The following is a 20,240-nucleotide window of genomic DNA, read 5'->3' as shown; positions in this document are numbered from 1 at the left end:
CATAATTTTTAACAAGCCATTTAAAAACATCTCCTAAAGGCCAGGCACGGTGGCTCACGCCTGTGATCCCAGCACTTTGGGAGGGCCAGGCGGGTGGATTGCTTGAGCCCAGGAGTTTGAGAGCAGCCTGGGCAACAGGGTGAGAACCCAGTCTCTACAAAAATAAACAAAATTAGCAAGGCGTGGTGATGCGCGCCTGTGGTCCCGGCTACTAGGAAGGTGGTAGGATCTCCTGAGCCTGGTAAGTCGAGGCTGTAGTGAGCCATGATCGTGTCACTGCACTCTAGCCTGGGCGACAGAGTGAGACTCTTGTCTCGACAACAACAAAAATAATAACCTCTAGAAATTATAGCCATTGCGTGAGATTACCTAACAATACTGTGGGAAGAGTGTCTAGAGAGGAGGAAACGGGATTCACTTCCTTTAATAGCCCCAAAGGTCCGCGCGCGGTAGCTTACGCCTGTCATGCCAACACTGGGAGACCGAGGCGGGTGGATCACTTGAGGTCAGGAGATGGAAACCAGCCTGGCCAACATAATGAAATCCCATCTCTACTAAAAAGACAAAAACTGGGTGGGCGTGGTGGCGTGTGCCTGTAGTCCCAGCTACTCGGGAGGCTGAAGCAAGAGAATTACTGAAACCCGGGAGGCGGAGGTTGCAGTGAGCCAAGATCGCGCCACTGCACTTCAGCCTGGGCTTCAGAGCAAGACTCCTTTTCAAAAAAAAAAAAAAAGCCCCAAAGGACCGAAGTTCAGCATCTCCAGGCTGCTGATGTAACCACCCTGCTGGCAGGGTGGGAGGGCCGGGCCCCGTGGGAGGAGCATTCCTGGGTCCGAGAGGGAAGGCCTGGGAGCCACGCGGCTCAGAAAACCGCCCCCGCAAGGGGATAGGAAGATACTGCGCGGCCCCTCCTTCCAAGACTCTCCTTAGGCCCTTCCTCAGAAGGGCGCGATCTCTTCCTCAACCCTAGGAAACAGCGCCCTAAAGCCTGCGCTAGCGGCTCTGCTCCAGGCTGCTCACACAGTGCCTTCCCTAAAAGAACGCAGCCAGGTGGGCTACAGTGTTGGGAGAAAATAAATCCAGGTGTGCGCTTCAACCACACGTGCCCTAGCCAAAACCCCGCTCAGCCCCTAGTTTTAGCCTCTGCAGCAGCGCCTTCTTCCCCCTCCTTTTTCCCGCCCCCGCCAGGGACGTCACAAAGAGTGACATGTAAATCTAACAATCATAGTCCCTCTCCGCGTGTGCCAGGAGGGACTGGAGAGGGAGGTGGGCGGGGAGAGGACGAAAGGAGTAGGCTTCGGGAACTGGCTGGTCCCGGTCACCCAATCAGAGAGTTCTGGGGAGGGGAAGGGCGGGGCCCGAAGGAGGGTGGGGGGTGGGGCTGGGGAACGGAGTTGGAAAGCTGAAGGAGGAGAAGGCGGGCTCCCAGTGATTAAAAGCAGCCAATCAAAGCGCGCCGGCTTCCTTCGGAGAGCGGCGTGGGGCGTCGCCGCCGCCGCCGCGCGCGCAGGGGGCTGGTTAAGGCCATGAAACAAAAGAAACCCTGAGAGGGGAGCCGCTGCCACCTCCACCAGCCCGCCCCGCCGCCGTCCCCACCCACCCACCTAGTTACCTACCTCTGCCTCCTTCCCCTGCCCCTCCACCCCGCCCTCTCCGGTCTCCGGGCGGCCCTGGCGCTCCTCGGCCTGGGTGCCCAGCCCCGCCGCCTCCCCAGAGGAAAGGTGTTTGCGCGCTGAATAGGGCCCGGGCCCTGTCCGCCATGGGGCTCGCCGCCCGCCGCGCCTGACCTGGCCGCCGCCGCCGCCGCCGCCACCATTGACAGCGCGCCGCCGCGATGCCGAGCGGCAGCTCCGCGGCCCTGGCCCTGGCGGCGGCCCCGGCCCCCCTGCCGCAGCCGCCCCCGCCGCCGCCGCTGCCGCCGCCTTCGGGCGGCCCGGAGCTCGAGGGGGACGGGCTCCTGCTGAGGGAGCGCCTGGCCACGCTAGGCCTCGACGACCCCAGCCCGGCGGAGCCCGGCGCCCCGGCGCTTCGGACCGCGGCGGCGGCGGCGCAGGGCCAGGCCCGGCGGGCGGCCGGGCTGTCTCCAGAGGAGCGGGCTCCGCCCGGCCGGCCCGGGGCCCCGGAGGCGGCCGAGCTGGAGCTGGAGGAGGACGAGGAGGAGGGGGAGGAAGCGGAGCTGGACGGAGACCTGCTGGAGGAGGAGGAGCTGGAAGAAGCCGAGGAGGAGGACCGGTCGTCGCTGCTGCTGCTGTCGCCCCCCGCGGCCACCGCCTCTCAGACCCAGCCGATCCCAAGCGGGTCCCTGGGGTCTGTGCTGCTGCCAGCCACCGGCTTCGATGCCCGGGAAGCGGCGGCCGCGGCGGCGGGGGTGCTATACGGAGGGGACGATGCCCAGGGCATGATGGCGGCGATGCTATCCCACGCCTACGGCCCCGGCGGCTGCGGGGCGGCGGCGGCCGCCCTGAACGGGGAGCAGGCGGCCCTGCTCCGGAGGAAGAGCGTCAACACCACCGAGTGCGTCCCGGTGCCCAGCTCCGAGCACGTCGCCGAGATCGTCGGCCGTCAGGGTGAGTGCAAGGGTGGGGAGGTCCAGCTGGGCATGGCCCCGGGCGTGGGTGGGGAGGCGAGGGAAACGAGCGTGTGGCGGAAAAGGCGAACCCGGCGAGGCCCCCACGTCCACGGCGAAGGGGTCTGGGAGGAGCCGAGGGTCGACCAGATGTGAAGATGGGTCACCTTGTGAAAACCCACGCTTTTCCTCTTGTTTCGTCGGGTAAAAAGTGCGAAGTTTCTCGGCGACCCAGTCCAGTGGTGTTCACGTTACTTGGGCTGTATTCGTGGAACACCAGGCTGGCATGGCACCAGAAACCTGTGAGGTGGTAAAAGGACGGGCTCTAGGAGTTGTGGGCTCGCTGTTGGGTATGGAAAGCATCGAGATTGCAAGTTTGCGCTGCCGAGTGTCTCCTAAAGCGCTCAGCCTCCCTTACGAGAGAGAGCTTGTTCAGATGGAGAAAAGGACAGAAATGGAGGCCTGTAGACAGAGCTCACCGAGGAGGGAAGGGATGTTTAAATGGTTGGTATCACCGCCATCCCCCGCGCTCCTCCGCCGTTCAGAAACTTAGCTTTGGAAAAGCAGCCCAACTCTGCCGCCGGTCTTACTGTATTCCTCTCGATAACGTTTTAACCCTCCGAAAGACACACTGGCTATCTTTTAGAACCGTTCAGTGTGCAGGATGAAGAAAAATTGGACAGTAAGGTAATTAAGAAACTTTATGCGTTTATACAGTTTTCAGTTAATTCTCTTCTTGCCAGCACACCAGTACTGCAGACAGACTCCTCCCACATTGTTCAGACAAAGGACCTGTGTCTCAGATTCCAGGAGTAGATTTGCGAAGGTGGGGGAAGGGGATGCCGGGGGTACCTCTGTATCCGACATTTTTAGGGAAGGTCCTAAGCTCTTTATGGTAGCTTTTTCCCTTTTATAAAAGGGGCAGATGTTACCTGCTGCCACCTCATGACAATATGGTTTAGCCTGGTTGATGCATGCCTCTTTACTGTTAGGTTGAGAGCATTGTTAGGGTCAAATAGAGATGATGGCGCTGCTGCTTAAATGATCTCATCTTTCCCAAGTGGTCTAAAGTGCACACAAATAAGAGGTTTGTCGAAATGGTGGTTTCACATATCAGAGTTGGCTCGTTTCTTTCTTATCTGTAGGATTTTAATAAAAACTCATCTGAAATCTGGAAAAAGGAGATCATTTCAGACTGCCTGATGATTGGCACTTTAAAGACACTGTTCAAAGCAGGACCTTTCCATTGAAAGGTTTATGCCTGTCGCTGTTCTGGTTAATGAGTTTCAAATACCTGGTTTGTTTGGTTTTGGCGATACTTAGGGTAATAATCCAGGAGAAAACATATTTACATGGGATAAAATGACAACATCTCAATTTGGATCAGAATGAGTTGACCATTCATGTAAGAACATTGAGGAATCCCTGTACCAGGCTTGTATTTTGCAGCGTATTGAGTTTGTGGTATTGAGTTGAGAATGTGAAGTTAATTAAGACTTTCTGCCCTTAAGAAGATAACAGTCTAATAAACAGTAGAATGGCACTAACTATAGTGTATTTAGTGTGACAGTCTCAGGTAAAAGAACATCTACCCTGAGGGCCTTGGAAAATGGGTAGCAAAAACAAATGGAAATTGAAAAACAGTGGAGGAACAATGAATGTGAGGAATGGTGTGGAGGACTGACCTCTAGGTATAAGTGGCAAGTAGTGTTATTTTGATACTTGAGATCTGTAGATGGGAGTGATGGAAAAGCGGGAAGGCAGGCGATCATGCCAAAACGTGAAGAAGCCTGAATGCCATATGAAGATGCCACTTCTCAGGACAAGTTGCTTCAGTGTACACTAGGGTAACAAAGGAAAAGAATATTTACATGCCAGTTTTACTGACGGACAAGGTAACATATTTTATAGACTTAGTTTAATGCAAACTTTTGTGCTTCACTATGTTAAACACCTCTTAAAGCACTGCAAAATGGTCCTTGTGTACATTGTTGTCTCTATACAAATCAATTTTTTAAAAGTGAAGTGAATTCCAAGTTTTTATTTCATACCATCTATATTACATGATAGGTAATGAGATAAAGCCTTAGTTTTTCTTCTGAGGACTGTGCTTATTTGATTAATAAGGAAATATTGAATTTAATTATGTCTTAGGACATGAGACAAATTGCTGGCTATTCCATTTGCACCTAATATTTTCCCAGAGTTGACAATATTGTAAAATTGTGTCATCATCCTCTATCTTAAAAGCAGAAAATCTGGTCCGTTTGCTATTTTGAACCATTCAACTTGTGGATCATTGACTCCTTTGCCACCCCCATGTCCCAGCAGCATAGTCATAAAACCTGTAAAGTATTTGCTCACTCGAATGGGGAACGAAGTGATTTCTAATGTTCACATCCTTTTACGTTGTGATCATTTCCCCATGGGAGAGAACCTGTTCTCTAAGTGAATAAGAAACAGAGCAAATCATTTCATTTTCTTGTTTGCTTTGAAGGAGCTAAATTTTCATCCTTAAGATTAAATTGTCCATTTCTGCCATTTTATTTATTACCTGAAGCCATAATTTTCTGTTTGAGATCTCTTAATTGGGTTTGGAAATAATTATGTCACAGATGGAGACATTTATGACTTCAGTTCTGAAGCAAAGAGCAGGACAAATGGAATTCTGAGTCACATAAACTAGCAACTCATGTGGATGGCCTTCGAGTTCCAGTGTATTTCAAAAAACAAATTACCTCTTTTGATACTGATGAAAGTTGGCAGAGTGTTTGACCTCAGATTTATACTCCACAGTAGCATATGGTCATTTGTAAATGTTAAATTAGCCTTGTTTTTTAAAACATTCCATCTATTGTGAAACAACAATACTGTAAAATAAAGCCAGGAACTAAAGAAGCTTGTTGATATAATCAAAAAAGTTTTAGAATATGGACATCAAAAATAAACCTGACAACAGATTTTAAGACCTAATTTTATAAACTTAGAACGTCTCTGTTTTTAAGTGTAGTACCTGCAAGACACATTAACAGTGATTAACAGGTCTAATTTAAGTCAGCAGGTTTTGTTCCAATTTGTATAGTCATTTATATCCCGTTTAGACTAAAAAGTGAATTAAAATAGAACTCCATACTCATTCTTCACTACATTACAAATTAATACTAAATGTCATAAATTCAGTTGTTTAAAGACTTATAACCCAAGATTTTATATTATTATTTAGGATAAATATGTATCTTTCATTATTTTCATTAGACTTTAATTGATGGTATGTGTGTTCTCTAGCCACGTAGTCTAGAAAAGTCATCTCTAGCTTCTTTTTATTGTATACCCTGTCCAAAAAAAAGTGTATACCTCCAATATCTGGATATTTATATATGAATAGTAAGTGTGCTTAATATATTACACATTATAAAACATAAAATTCTTTATTAACAATTAATACTTTACATTGTTTCAAGTTGTCTTCTCAGTTTCTTAGGGTGGAACCACCCTGTAAGCTCAAACACAACTGAAATAAGGTGTATACGTCTGTGAACAGGAGAAAAAAAGAAAGCTTGGTCTTGCTGTACATAAATTTTTTCTTCAAGGAGAAATACATATTTCATGAGAATAAATAGTTTCAGAATGATGCTATAGCACAGTGTCTTTTTCTTTTATGGGGATAAGGGTTCATTGTTGGCCTTCTCTTTTCTTAGTACTATTTCAGGTGCTTCACCAGTGCCGTTTAACCCTGCTAGGTGATTACTGCCATTTAGAGAGGTAGAAACTGAGGTTCTGAGAGCTAAGTTGCTCAAATAGTGGAATTTGGATTTAGCATAGTTTGACATCGGAAATAAAATTCTTTGCACTCTACATTGCCACCTCAGTATTGAAGCATTCTGCTCGGGAAGGTTAATATTTTGGATTAACTTGTGCCCTAATCATAGGATACTGAATTTCTAGTATGTGTAATTTAAAATATCACTATCCAAATCAGTTTTCTTGATAAAATTTTGATGTTTACTACCCACAAGGCACAGTTACAGTTGTAATATAGTTCTGTGCCTAGCTAAAAATTCACTGTCATTCGTAGTTCTGAAATATATAAAAATGTGTGTATATATAGACACTAGCTTTAAAAATTAAATATTATAATTTTTCTAGGCTTTAAAATTTAAATTTTGTTGATGATGGTTTGGATTAGCTCTGGGACCCTTGAGAAGGGTTCAGTTATTGTAATTGTTTTTGCAAATGGGTGGAGAATCTAATGCCTTTTCTTCCTGCCTTATTCAGCTAATGAACTATTCTGATTCACTAGGGAGGAAATGGGAAATGAAGTTGTAATTCAAGGGTATATGTTGTACCCCTTGGTTACCAACAACCTGAAAATGATCCAGGGAACCAAGTAGTTCTGTTACTCTGTTAGAGATTTCTACCTAGAAAATTTTCAAAAAATGTTTATGGGTTAGAATTCTAGGTGGTTCTTCACAGCTTAAGTTTTTAAGGAAAGGTAGTATTTAGTTATAAGATACCACTTAATATATTACTCATTTGTTTTTGGGTACTTTTGCCTTAAACTGATGATAAAAATGTTGTAGTATGTGTATTTTAATATAAAACTACATATTGTAAACTACACCAAACTGCCTGTAACAGTTTCTGTTCAACTGTGATATATTGGAAAGAGCCAACAATCAGAAATAGATATTCCTATGCCAATAACTCATTGTAATCTTGAACAAGTCACTTAAACTCCCTAGGCTTCAGAGTCTTCTTTTGGACCTGGGCGTAATCATATCTACAATTCCTATAGAGACTCTGGAAGATACACAAATAATAAATCGACATATATGAAACTATAAGTGGTAAACAACTTTGCTTTTGTTAAGGGAAATTTGAAATTAATTTGGAACCAGTGTTTAATCATGTTCATCTTCTTTGGCATTAGCAGGTAGTTTCACTCATTATATTCTCCAATGTAATAGAACTAGAACCAACAGATGTCTGAATGCCTTTTAGATACTTGGCACTTTTGTCAAGATAGACTTGTTATGCTGTGGTTAACAAAGAACCCCAAGATCTCATTGTTAACCACAGTTTATTTCTTGTTCAGAGAGGTTCTGCTCGCCCTGCTCATTTTAGGCATTCAGGGACACAGGCCAACAGCAGCCACCATCTCCAGGGTTACTGATCTTCCATTGTGCCAAAACATGAAAGACTATGACATAACACACACTGGTCTTAAAATGTTAGACAGATCCGGAAGTAATACTTACCACATCTGCTCATATTTAATTAAAGCAAATCATCTGGCCACACCTAACTTCAAATGGTGAGAAAGTACATTACAACTGTGTGCCCACAAGGAGAGCCATGATGACTGCCACAGTACTATTTTATAATTTATGGGATTGTTATGGAATTCTAAACAGTGTCATTTCTGCCATGTAGAATTTGTAACCAAACTCAAAATAAAAAAGTAGATAATGTTCATGAGATACTAAATGTATATTTGCACTTAAAGCTTTTTAAGAAGCTCCAAATAGATTGTGGGTAATTATGTTTAAAACTCCATTAATATTCAGGTGATCCTTAAGTGTTATGTTTTTTTATTAAACTTCATTCTTAATGCTTCCCAAGTGGCTTATATACCATAATTTGTGGGTTTACTTTTAACATTTTTCCATGCTACCATTAGTTACTATATAGAGAGTTACAAACATTAAATCTGATGTTTAAGCCTTGAAAATAACTTTCTACTAACAAACCCAGATATACTAAGTGAATGTATGCATAGCCCAATACTGTTTGAGTAGTTCTAGTCTTTATTCTAAAGTGATTTTGAGAATTTTAAGTTACACTAACTATAGAACCTTTATGGTGCCAGTGTTTGAGATTTAAGGACAATTCAAGTGTTTTTTGCCCTTGCCAATAAGCACAGACTACAATTCATCATTGCATGCAGAGAAGCCTGGTTTGGTCACAAGTAAAGTTGTATCATGGAATAATAAGTCTAAGTTTTAAAATAATAAAGAAAATCCTTTAATGAAAACTGCAGATGTAGTTGAAGGTAAGCGTAAAGAATTGGTCTTGAACATGATTGAAGGGGAAGTGGGGAGGGAATGGCTTCAAACAGCTAGAAAAAATCTCCTAAAATGGTTACCAGTGTAAAAATATATATTTTCATTTGGGGCTGACCTTTTTATTATTTCCCTTCTCTGTGCCTCCCTTTCCCTTTGCTTTCTCTTGTGCCTTTCTACCAGTGCCATTTAGTATAATGCAGGAAAGGACATTGAACTTGGAGTTAGAAACCTTGCATTTTTGCCACTTGCTGACTGTGACCTTGGACAAATCACTTAACCTCTGAGCCTCAGTTTCTTCTTCTGGAAACAACCTGCTTCATCTACTTGTTCTTCCAGATCCCTCTCTCCTTTTTCCCTCATTTGTTGTAAGGATCAAGTTTGAGAAGATAGCATTAGTAGAAATCCATGGTACAATTGAAAGTACAGAGATGATAAATGTATGTATCAGATAAGGTAAATTTTTACTGCTAAATTTCTTTTATACTCTGAACAAATGCTAGTTAAAGCCAAAAAAATGTTATTTTAGTAAGTTTTCCTAGGCTGAACCAATAACTTAGGTAACTTATATTTTTTAAGTTTACAATATATCTTAAAATTTATTTAAAATCAGAGCTTTGAAAATGTATTTCCTGCAAAGAATTAAGCTAGTCTGGAAGAGACTCATTTACAAATGAATCTGATTCTATTATATGATACCCAAACAGATAATTATAAGGTTTCTGCTAACATTCTCTAAAGAGCATGAATGTAATTTCAAGCTCTCCAGTTGGGAAATCTGTTCTGCCTTTCATCTCTTAATTTATACCCTCTTCTGGTTTTGTCTTTCAGGTTTACTGAAAGGCCATGTAATAAACCTTTTCATTAAATATTTTTGATTGTCTTGTCTAAAATAAGTGAAAAAGGGATTTTAGATTCTTCTCCACTCCTAAAAATACACAAGAAATATTCTTATGGGATTTAAGAAAATAAGGCAGCTTGGGGAGAACATTGGTTTACGGGTCACTAGTTTATAACTCGACAATTTTAGGCTTCGGTTTTCTTCATGTCTAAAATGGGATTTAACTAGGTGATCTGTCACAGTTCTTATATTCTGATTTTTGTCCAAAGAGATTCCCTAAAATTATGTAAAAGTAAACCATATTTCATATTGCCAGTTAGATTGAGAAATTAAACTTCTTAGTTTTGCAGAGTTTATAAATATGTTTTATCTTTAGGAGTTTCTTTAAATGTTTTTAACTCCCTTTTAATAACAACAAACGTGTCAGGCACTGTGCAAAAACTACATATGTTATCTCATTTAATCCATTCTTAATTCCACCAAACAGATAAACAGGTCTGTGGATGTATAAACAAGTTACCCAAGGTCTCTAGCTGTTACTGTTTAAGACTTCAACATGCCTATCTCAGTAATTGGCAAAAGAACAAATAGACAAAAATCAGCAAGGATGTTGTAGAAGATCTGACTACTGTCAACAACCAACAGTATAAGAAAAGGAAATAAGTCAATATCTGTACATGAACATTTATCACTAAATACTTTTAATACTTGAAGTTAATAGAAGTCAGTGAAGGTAGAATGGAATCTTAGTCATCTTTGCATTCTTTTTTTTTTTTTTTTTTTTTTTTTTTGAGATGGAGTTTCGCTCTTGTTACCCAGGCTGGAGGGCAATGGCGTGATCTCGGCTCACCGCAACCTCCGCCTCCTGGGTTCAGGCAATTCTTCTGCCTCAGCCTCCTGAGTAGCTGGGATTACAGGCACGGGCCACCATGCCCAGCTAATTTTTTTGTATTTTTAGTAGAGATGGGGTTTCACCATGTTGACCAGGATGGTCTCGATCTCTTGACCTCGTGATCCACCCACCTCAGCCTCCCAAAGTGCTGGGATTACAGGCTTGAGCCCCACCACGCCCGGCCATCTTTGCATTCTTAATATTGGTTAAAGTACCTAAAACGAAGTAGAATACTTCCTGTTTATTTAATTGAACTTAATTTTTTTATTATAAACTTACCATTTTATTATATATCTTTCCATATTGCGTTAAATGGGGTTTTCTTACCTCTTGCCTTTTTTCCCACCTTTTTTTTTTTCTTTATTTTGAGACAGATTCTCACTCTGTCCCCAGGCTAGAGTGCGTTGGTGCAGCCCAGGCTGGAGTGCAGTGGTGCAATCTCAGCTCACTGCATACTACGACTCCCAGGCTTAAGTGGCCCTCCTACCTTCAGCCTCCCCAGTAGCTGGGACCACAAATGCACACCACCACGCCTGGCTAATTTTTTGTATTTTTGCTAGAGACGCGGTTTTACTGTGTTGCTCAGGCTGGTCTCAAACTTCTGAGCTGAAGCTGAGCTCAAGCAATCCACCCACCTTGACCTCGCAAAGTGCTAGGATTACTGGTGTAAGTCATACCCAGCCTAACAGTTTTTTATTTAAGGACATAGTCAACCTCAAGTTCTTTGGCACTTTTGTTTGAAGTACAATAGATGCTTCTTGATGGAAGGCATTAAATGTTTATATGAGTACTAATAATGAAACCAAAATCACATAAATGAAGCTGTTTGAAATACTGTCATAGTGATCCCTAAGGGAGACAAATAATATTCTTGACTTTAGAAGAGCTACAGGGAAGACACTTGAATCCTAAAAGGAAAGCTGTTAGCTTTATATTGTGCATTTAGGAATACACTGCATTCTTAAATTATTTATTACTTAAAATGTTGAATTAATGTTGTATACACAAGAAACATTCTTTTTGGGATTTAGCTGATAACTGTCTTTGAAGATAGAATATTAGAATTGATTAACTGAGTAAATGGCAATTCCATATTTACTGTAACAGCTTAATACAGTATTTTATGTTCTGTAAAATGAAAGGAACTTTTGAATATTTTGTCTAGACTATTCCAAGGGGAAAGGGACCTTATTTTGTATAAAATCATTAATACAACCCCCTCATTCATTATATATCCTGGAACATGTGGAAATGATGTGTTTTTAGGGGAAAATAGTGTGATGAAAGGATTGTGGAATTAAGACAACTTGGGCTGAGCACTTAACTGATTAACAGGCATGTTAGTAAGCATATGTTATTTCATATAATCTTTGCAAAAAGCAAATGAGGGAAGTATCTTTAATCATAGTTTGACCTAACATTGAAACAGCAGTTTCCCAGTCCTGCAGCTACTCCATTTTTTTTGCTCCTTGTATTGTTTCCCTTGAATTGGACCTTAATGGATTCATATATGATAGCTATAATAATGAGATGTGCCTATGTTTGTATTATTCTTGAGTTCGTGGAGCTTTTCACACATACAGTTTTATCTTTTCCAAATCGCCATGTTTGTTACTCATATAACTCAGGGAGGAAAGGAAATACTAGGAGGGTTTTTCAGGTTATGTAAGGAAATACCTGAGCAGAGATAGAAGAGGAACAAGGTGTGTTTGGGGGATGAAGTCTGACAGAAGGTAGGTTATGGCCACTTAATGTGCAGAAGGGGTGGGGATTTAATTTTAGGCCAGAGTTTTCTTTTTCTTGAAGGTAAAAAGAGCTACTCAAGATGTTTAACTCCCCTCTCTCTTTACCCTTTAAAACAAAACCTCTTGGGAAAGTTTTGAAGGAAATTAAACCCCAAGGACTGCCAAAAGTGAAAATATGCACATAATGCGGTTTTGATGTTTGCTTATAAGGGTTTGAGCTTTCTTCAGTCACTTTATATTTGTAGCTAATGTATGAAATGAATGGAAAACATAATTAACTTAATTTCTAGAAAACAAATTCCTTTTTGCAAAAATCTGCAACACAAGTACTTGATACTAATAATAGTAATCACACATAGCCCCAGCCTTGCATTCTGTCCTTCGTTCTCAGCATTTTGTTTGTCATTGTGATAGGCTTTGAGGTGAGTCTCTCCCTGTCTTGTCTCTTGCATCTTTTATGTTCCCACCAGTCTTTTTTTTTTTTTTTTTTTTTGAGACGGAGTTTCGCTCTTGTTACCCAGGCTGGAGTGCAATGGCGCGATCTCGGCTCACCACAACCTCCGCCTCCTAAGTTCAGGCAATTCTCCTGCCTCAGCCTCCTGAGTAGCCGGGATTACAGGCACGCGCCACCATGCCCAGCTAATTTTTTGTATTTTAGTAGAGACGGGGTTTCACCATGTTGACCAGGTTGGTCTCGATCTCTCGACCTCGTGATCCACCCACCTCGGCCTCCCAAAGTGCTGGGATTACAGGCTTGAGCCACCGCGCCCGGCTGTTCCCACCTGTCTTAATATGCATATCTGATCATGTTACCTCTGCCCCTAAATTTTTCTACTATAAGATAAAGTTGAAATTTCCTTGCCTGCCATTGAAGACATCTGTCTCCGCATGCAGCTTTATCCCCGCCATTCCACCCTCCAGTCACTTGAAGCTCTCACACTACTGAACCTAGTTGTCTGACTCTTGGTTCTCCACTTTGGCACTTGCAGTTCCCTCTGCTCTCCTTCCTATCTGGCAAAACCACATTCTTTAAGCCTCAGTTCAAATGCCTTTAAATTTAGCTTTCTTTTATTTACTGTAAGTAGTAAAGTCATCTCCTTTTGTATGTACCTACTGCTTTGTAGGTACCTTTAAACCAGTTGTCTTATTCAGTATTGCTTTATGCTTTTCCTTGTAGACTGAGCTTGATAGCAGAAATGATGCTAGTTCCTTTATACCACTTGGAAGTAGCACTAGCATTTTTATGGGGATTTTAACATGTGAATGGGTAAGTTCAGGCATTAGGCTGAACTTTATCTCACAATTGATAAAATGCTCTTAGACTTCACCCCAGCAGTGATTTTGTTGGGAACGCCTGGGGTAAGTAGGAGCTTCTTCTACTTTTCTGTCATGTATGAAACCACTCACCTCCCAACATAACCATAATCACCTAGTAAGAGTCATTGTCAACACTTGGCTTGTATGTTTTTTCCCTATTTGATATTCTTATTTTAATGTTTAATTATTTATTACAGAGATGGGGTCTCACTATATTGCCCAGACTGGCTTGAACTTCTGGCCTCAAGTATTCCTCCCACCTCTATCTCCCAAAGTGTTGGGATTACAGACATTAGCCACCACACCTGGCCCTTATTGATTTTTAGCTTTATCCCTTCACCTCTTCCAATGCCTATGATTCCCTAAACCTTTCCTGACCCTATGTTATATCTGTTCACTGCCCTGGCCTTTGGATTACTAATCCTGAATTGGGATTTAAAAGCTAGGTACTTGGAAGAAAAAGGAACATAACTGAAGGAAAGGAGAAAGGTAATGTCATTGGCAGAGTATTCCTACCCACCCAAAGAAGTCCATATCCTAATCCCCCAAGAACTGTGAATATGTCACCTCATTTGGCAAAAGGGATGTTGCAGGTGTTTATGCAGATGTGATTGAGGGTGTGGACCTTGCTGTGGGGAGGTTGAGATCATCTGGATGGTCATCTGGGTATAATCAATCACATGAGTTCCTAAAAGCAGAAATTTTTCCCAGTTGGGCCTGAGATCCTGAGAAAGAGATTTGAAGCATGAGAAGAACTTGGCCTCCATTGCCGGCTCTGAAGATGAAAGGAATCACAAGCCAGGGAATGTAGGTGGCCTCTAGAAGCTGGGAATGGCCCTCAGCTGACACCCAGCAAGGAAACTCAGTCCTCTCACTGCAAGCAGTCAAATTCTGCCAACAACCTGAATGTGCAAGGAACTAAATCCCTCAAGCTTCTTGCAAGAAACACAGCCCTTGCAAACACCTTGATTTTAGCCCTGTTGAGACCCATGTCAGACTTCTGACCCACAGAACTGTAAAAAATAACACATATATGTAAAAATAATAAATTTATGTCATTAAAGCCACTGTGGTAACTTGTTATGACAGCGTTAGGAAACTAAAGCAGGTAATGGGGAATTAAAGGACAGAGACCTATTTTTGGACTTTAATTGAACTAATGGCAATTCCATATTTACTATAACACCTTAATACAGTATTTTATGTTGAAAGCTGCTTCTTAATGCTTTTATTTTTGAGGCAGGATCTCACTCTGTTTCCCAAACTTCAGTGTGGTGGCATGATCTCAGCTCTCTGCAGCCTCAACATCCTGGGCTTAGGTGATCCTCCCATCTCAGCCTCCCAAGTAGCTGTGTGGTGCACACCACCACACCAAGCTAGTTTTTTATGTTTTTTTGTAGACAGGGTTTCACCATGTTGCCCAGGCTGCTTTCAAACTCCGGAATTCAAGCAATCCTCTCACCTCAGCCTCCCAAAGCATTGAGATTACAGGCTTGAGGCATCACAGATCGCCACAAGCTACTTCTTTTATCTTGAGAGCCTTCTAGAGTATCTTTTAGGGTATTGAATAAGAATGTAATATATCTAACATTTTAGTCTCTGTTCTCTTGGGGCAGTGATTGTGGTGTTTTTAAGCACTCTGAGAACTCTAGTAGTTTTTATTGCTTTTTAACAGTTACTGCTAATTTAGCAGCTTAAAACAACACAAATTTATTATCTCCATTTCTGTAGGTCAGAAATCTAGGCATGGTGTGTCTCTTCACGGTCTAACTGGGTTCAGATCAAGTTATTGGCCAGGACTGCCATGCTTACCTGGAGCTCATGTCCTCACCCAAACTTGATGGTTGTTGGTAAAATTCATTTTGAGGGAAGGTTGCAGGATGATGACCTCCATTTTCCTTCTGGCTCACAGCTCCTAGAAGACACCTGAAGTTCCTTGTCTTGGGATCACCACAGGCAATTTACAACCTATATTGTTTGCTTTCTTCTTCCAGGTTAACCAGAGCACATCTCTCTGATTTCTGAGTGAAGCTAGAAAAAATTTTTTTTGTTTTAAGAGACAGGGTCTCACTGTGTTGCCCGGGCTGGAGTGCATTGGTGTGATCATAACCCACTGCAGGCTTCACGTCCTTATTAGCCTCCCATGTAGCTAGGACTCCGGAGACATACCACCATACATGGCTTTTTTTTTTTTCCCCCCCATTTTTGTAGAAACAGGGTCCAGCTACGTGCCTCAGCCTGGTCATGAACTCCTGGCCTCAAGCAGTCCTCTGGCCTTAGCCTCCCAAAGTGCTAGGATTACAGGCATGAGCCACCACAATCAGTCAAAACCTCTGCTTTTATGATTAACTCAGGCTAACCCAGATAATCTAATTTCACTAAGGCGAACTGATTTGGATTGCAATTATATTTGCAAAGTCTCTTCACAGAGGCCACCTAGGTTAGTGTTTGTTTAACTGAAAGTATGTGTACACTAAGGCCAGGAATCTTGGGGCGCCATCTTAGGATTCTTCCTATCATACTGTCAACCAAAGCTTTTTAAAGGATTTAGTGGTGAATGATGAACAGCTCCATGGACTTTTATCTTCTGCTTAATTGTACACTGCTGGTGACCTAAATGTTAACTCAATCCTTTATCACATGGTGTATTTTCTATTGGGAAGTGGGAACAAATGGTATAGATAGGCCATGTGGTCTTTTTGCTACCATCTAAATGTACCGTGGTTTAAAAACAAAAACAAAACTTGAAAAATCCTGCTCTAAGTGTTCAACGTATATTGCTGGTGGCTAGAAAAATAATAATGGGTTTTTAAAAATTCAGTTGTTATAAATATATCTGGGCTCTCTGGCCTCCACAGGCTACTTTAGGTGACTATAGAGCAGAACTCTACAGTATTACCATTTTCAACTATATGGAAATTTCATCTGTAAAGTCAGATCTTACACACAGGTTTTCTCAGTAACACCACACTCCCTCCTCTTCACTATTACCATACTGGTTCTTAGTTGCAAGTACATCATTTCACATGTGTTGTAGAACTAGAAAGTGGCCTTAAAGATGATGTTGTCTAGTGGTTTTAAACTTTCCTGACAGCAAAAAGAACATCTGACATTACAGCCCGTTACATATTTCACTGAAACATTCAGAACATAGTGAGTTCTTTTTTTAAATGCTGATTGCAACCCACTGAATTGATATTGCAACCCATGGTTTGAAAAACACTGAAGATTACCTTCATTTCAATTTCTTTTCTTTAACCCCTCTCCCAGCAACAGAGGACCTCCTCCTCTTAATTGCTAAGGCTAGGAAAAGCTGTCTTTACCCTGGGTAAGCAAGGCAGAATCCTTTGCTATATCAGGGAATGAGAAGACCAGAGTTCTGGCTGTAGCCAAAGGGTTTTAAGGTGAAACGTAGCCCCAGCAACAGTGACATAAGAAGGGAAAATGGGTTCCTAAACCAGTGACGTAAGTTGGAGACTTTTTCTTAGGGAATGTACTTCCAGATCAAGATAAAATTAGTTCTCGACCTCTTAACAGTCAAGTCTAGGTTTCTGCCCATTGATTACGTTGAATACAGCTTGCCATGTATGGGTTTTTATCTGTAGCTATAAGAAGCATAGTCCTCATATTTTAAAATTTCAAAACTTTGTTCAGCTTTGAGGCTACGAAATCATTTACCCTGCTGTTTGTGTACAGTAGACCCCCCCTCATCGAACAGAGACCTTAAGTGGATGCCTGAACCGCAGAGAGTGCCAAACCTCTACTCTGACAGCTAACTATGAGAGTCCTTTTCTCCCCACTCTTACTAGCATTGTTACAAAGTTTTTGTTATTTGACAGTCTTATAGGTGGAAAATAATAGGTCAGTTTCCGTGAAAATGGGAATTTCCATCTTCAGAGCCATTTGTATATTTTGCTTGGATGTTAGCTGTTTCTTTCACCCTTATATTGGGTTTCTGTTGTTTTTATTTGTAGGGGACCGTGAGTATGTAAGAAACTGAGAGAAATTAGCCATTTCTAATGACATAAATACTTCAGATTTTTTTATTTTGTTTTTGGTGACTTGTGCCATGTTGCAACTTAGAAAATACAGTCTAATATTTGGTAATATGGCTTCTGAATTCTATGTCACTCTGAGATTATAAATTCATATTTTAAAAACGTATTTTTAAAAACATATTTTGAGTCTTCAAATAAAAGCTCAATTTAAAATACTCAGAAATGCTCATACCTTCATCACCTGCAAAATTACAAAACAAGATTGTTTTTTCTCCTTTAGTTTGTTTCACCTTTTAAAAACTTACCTATTCGAGTAGACCCCATTAGAATGTATTTGTAGTCTAGAAATGATGTAAGTTGTTTAGAACTCAGAATACGTGTTCCTATAGAAATAATGTTATAATTGGTGAGGTTTCCTATAATCCCCAATCTGAGTTTAGGGTACTATAATCTAAAGATTTAGGGAAGTGAAGAATATTTTTTTCTATTTTTATTGGCAGTGGCTTAAACAGGGTTGGTGACTAGGCACGGTGGCTCATGCCTGTAATCCCGTCACTTCAGGAGGACAAGGCAGGCGGATCACTTGAGGTCAGGAGTTCAAGACCAGACTGGCCAACATGGTGAAACCCTTGTCTCTACTAAAAATATTTTTAAAAATTAGGCTTGCTGGTGGGCACCTGTAATCCCAGCTACTCAGGAGGCTTAGCCAGGAGAATTGCTTGAACCCAGGAGATGGAGGTTTTGCAGTGAGCTAACATGGTGCCACTGCACTCCAGCCTGGGCAACAGAGTGAGACTGTCTCAAAAACAAAAACAGCGTTGGCTTTGCTGTCTTCCTGTTACTTTTTTCCCTGATCTGCAAAATCTAATCACATGACCCTTTGGGGTGTCAACCAGGCCTTTCTCCCCTGTCTCAAGGGTGGCCTATGCTTAAACCATTTATCTTCTCTCTACCCAGTGAACCATGCATTAAACACCTATTTATTAATACCAACCATAGGCTAGATAGTGTTCTATGGACCTTCACGAATATTTCCTCAGTTAATAATATACCTATGAGGTATTTAACAGAAAATATTCTACTAAGGGTGTGACTGACTGTTGCTTATAGTATCCAGAGTATTTATTGAGAGGGATTTTTACATAGTTTTTAAATTTTATTTTATTTATTTATTTATTTATTGTTTTCTAATGGGTCAATATTAGCAAGGGATGAAAGGGACCAACCCTAGACCCTTAGACTAATTCTCCCTTTGTCCTTAATACAGTTTGCCCAGTGTTTTTCTGCAGCATATTGTCTTATCTCTTGTTAGAACATAATTCTGGCTGATTGCCACCTTGCCACCTTGTCACCTTGTCAAGTCATAGCCACTGTAAACTTAAACTCCCCTGAGTATAGAGTATGGCCAGTTCTGTTTATACACCCCTTTCAGAATTTCTTAAGCATCTCTCCCTCAGTCACATAATTGGCCAATAGAAAGTGATCTCAGTTCTCCACACCAAACCACACCTGCTGTGCTGAATGAGGGAATCTCCTGGACATTTAGCCTGTATAAATGATAAGTAGATGTGGAAGTTTTGTTGCACTCCCTGGTCTTCTAACTGATTCTCTATCGTGGAACAAAAGCAGATACAGGTTGAAAACTCCTAATCTGAAAATTTGAAATCCTAAATGCTCAAAAAGCCTCAGGTTTTGTTTTGGAGCTTTTTGAGCACCAGCATATAATGCTCAAAGACAATACTCACTGGAGCATTTCGGATTTTCAGATTAGGGATGCCCAACTGGCAGGTATAATGCAAATACTCCGAAATCTCAAACATTGCTGGTCCCATTGTTTTTGGTTAGGGGATAACTCAACCTGTGTAGCCAATACCTAGTGCTTTGGGAATCTTTAGGAAGGGCAAACAAACCAGTTACACATTGTGCAGAAAAGCAATCAGGTCACGTGCTTTATTTAGAAAGCATCAGCTGACAAAGTCATAATAGAGAATACTAATTTATTGGGAACAAAAAAGCAAGGGAAAGTTTAAGAAAAAGACATGCTCAGATTGTGACACTTACCTTCAGTAGCACCTAGCTGCTTTATTTTGACGAGCCAAGAATAGCATGATATATTCATGAGAACAGATCTATCGTGGCAAGCTCAAGTTAGGGTCTTTGAAAAGTGTAACCCCAGAGTTTTATGCCTTTGTTGTGTATTTGACATTTTAAGTTACAGTTTGAAGCCTGTTGAAGTTTCTAATTTTAACATAGTTGGCATATAGTAATCTGTAATTAATAAAAAAAAAGTTGGTTAAAATGGAGAATTATGAAAAGTTACGTATATGTCTCTTAGATGTTTTATTTTAACTTAAATATACTTAGGATTTGGGGTCATGGCCTTTTATTTGAGTTTGTGTCTGTCAGTCAGCGCAGTCCTTGAATAAAACCACACCCAGCACCCACATTCCATACAGTCTGCAGTATCTTTCGTTTAAATGCAGCAGAACTATACAATGATTACAAAATCATTCTATATTACTTTTTTTATCCCAGCCCTTTACAACTGTCTCACGTATTCATAATTCAATAGCAGCTTTTGTCTTTAAGATACTAATCTTTTTTGCATTCATGTTTCACTAGTTTATGCAGTACTTTAGATAATTTAGTTACTGTCATGAGTACACCTAGTGTAAACAACATGGGAATAAACAAAACTGAATCATAGCAGGCCTAGAATTTAACTGGTGAGAGCAGAAGTGAGATGACCTGCTAACCACAAGTATTGTGTTTTTGTCATCAACTGAGTTTTAAGAGGAAAGAGTAATGTTAAGTTAAAG

General features: G+C 41.5%; 1 protein-coding gene across 1 annotated transcript in view; it reads left to right on the top strand.

Annotated features, from left to right (window-relative positions):
* Nucleotides 1–1,494: 1,494 nt before the first annotated feature.
* MEX3C (mex-3 RNA binding family member C) overlaps nt 1,495–20,240 on the top strand; it is a 22,040-nt gene continuing 3,294 nt past the window's right edge. The window contains exon 1 of the mRNA XM_002757244.7: nt 1,495–2,567. Within this exon, the coding sequence (XP_002757290.4) occupies nt 1,835–2,567 (733 nt within the window). The 5' untranslated portion in view covers nt 1,495–1,834. The remainder of the gene's footprint in view (nt 2,568–20,240) is intronic.

This window comes from Callithrix jacchus, chromosome 13, assembly GCF_049354715.1.
Source record: "Callithrix jacchus isolate 240 chromosome 13, calJac240_pri, whole genome shotgun sequence".
In the NCBI taxonomy this organism is placed as follows: domain Eukaryota; kingdom Metazoa; phylum Chordata; class Mammalia; order Primates; family Cebidae; genus Callithrix; species Callithrix jacchus.
Note: the sequence above shows the minus strand (reverse complement) of the source record. Positions and strands in the feature narration are given on the sequence as shown.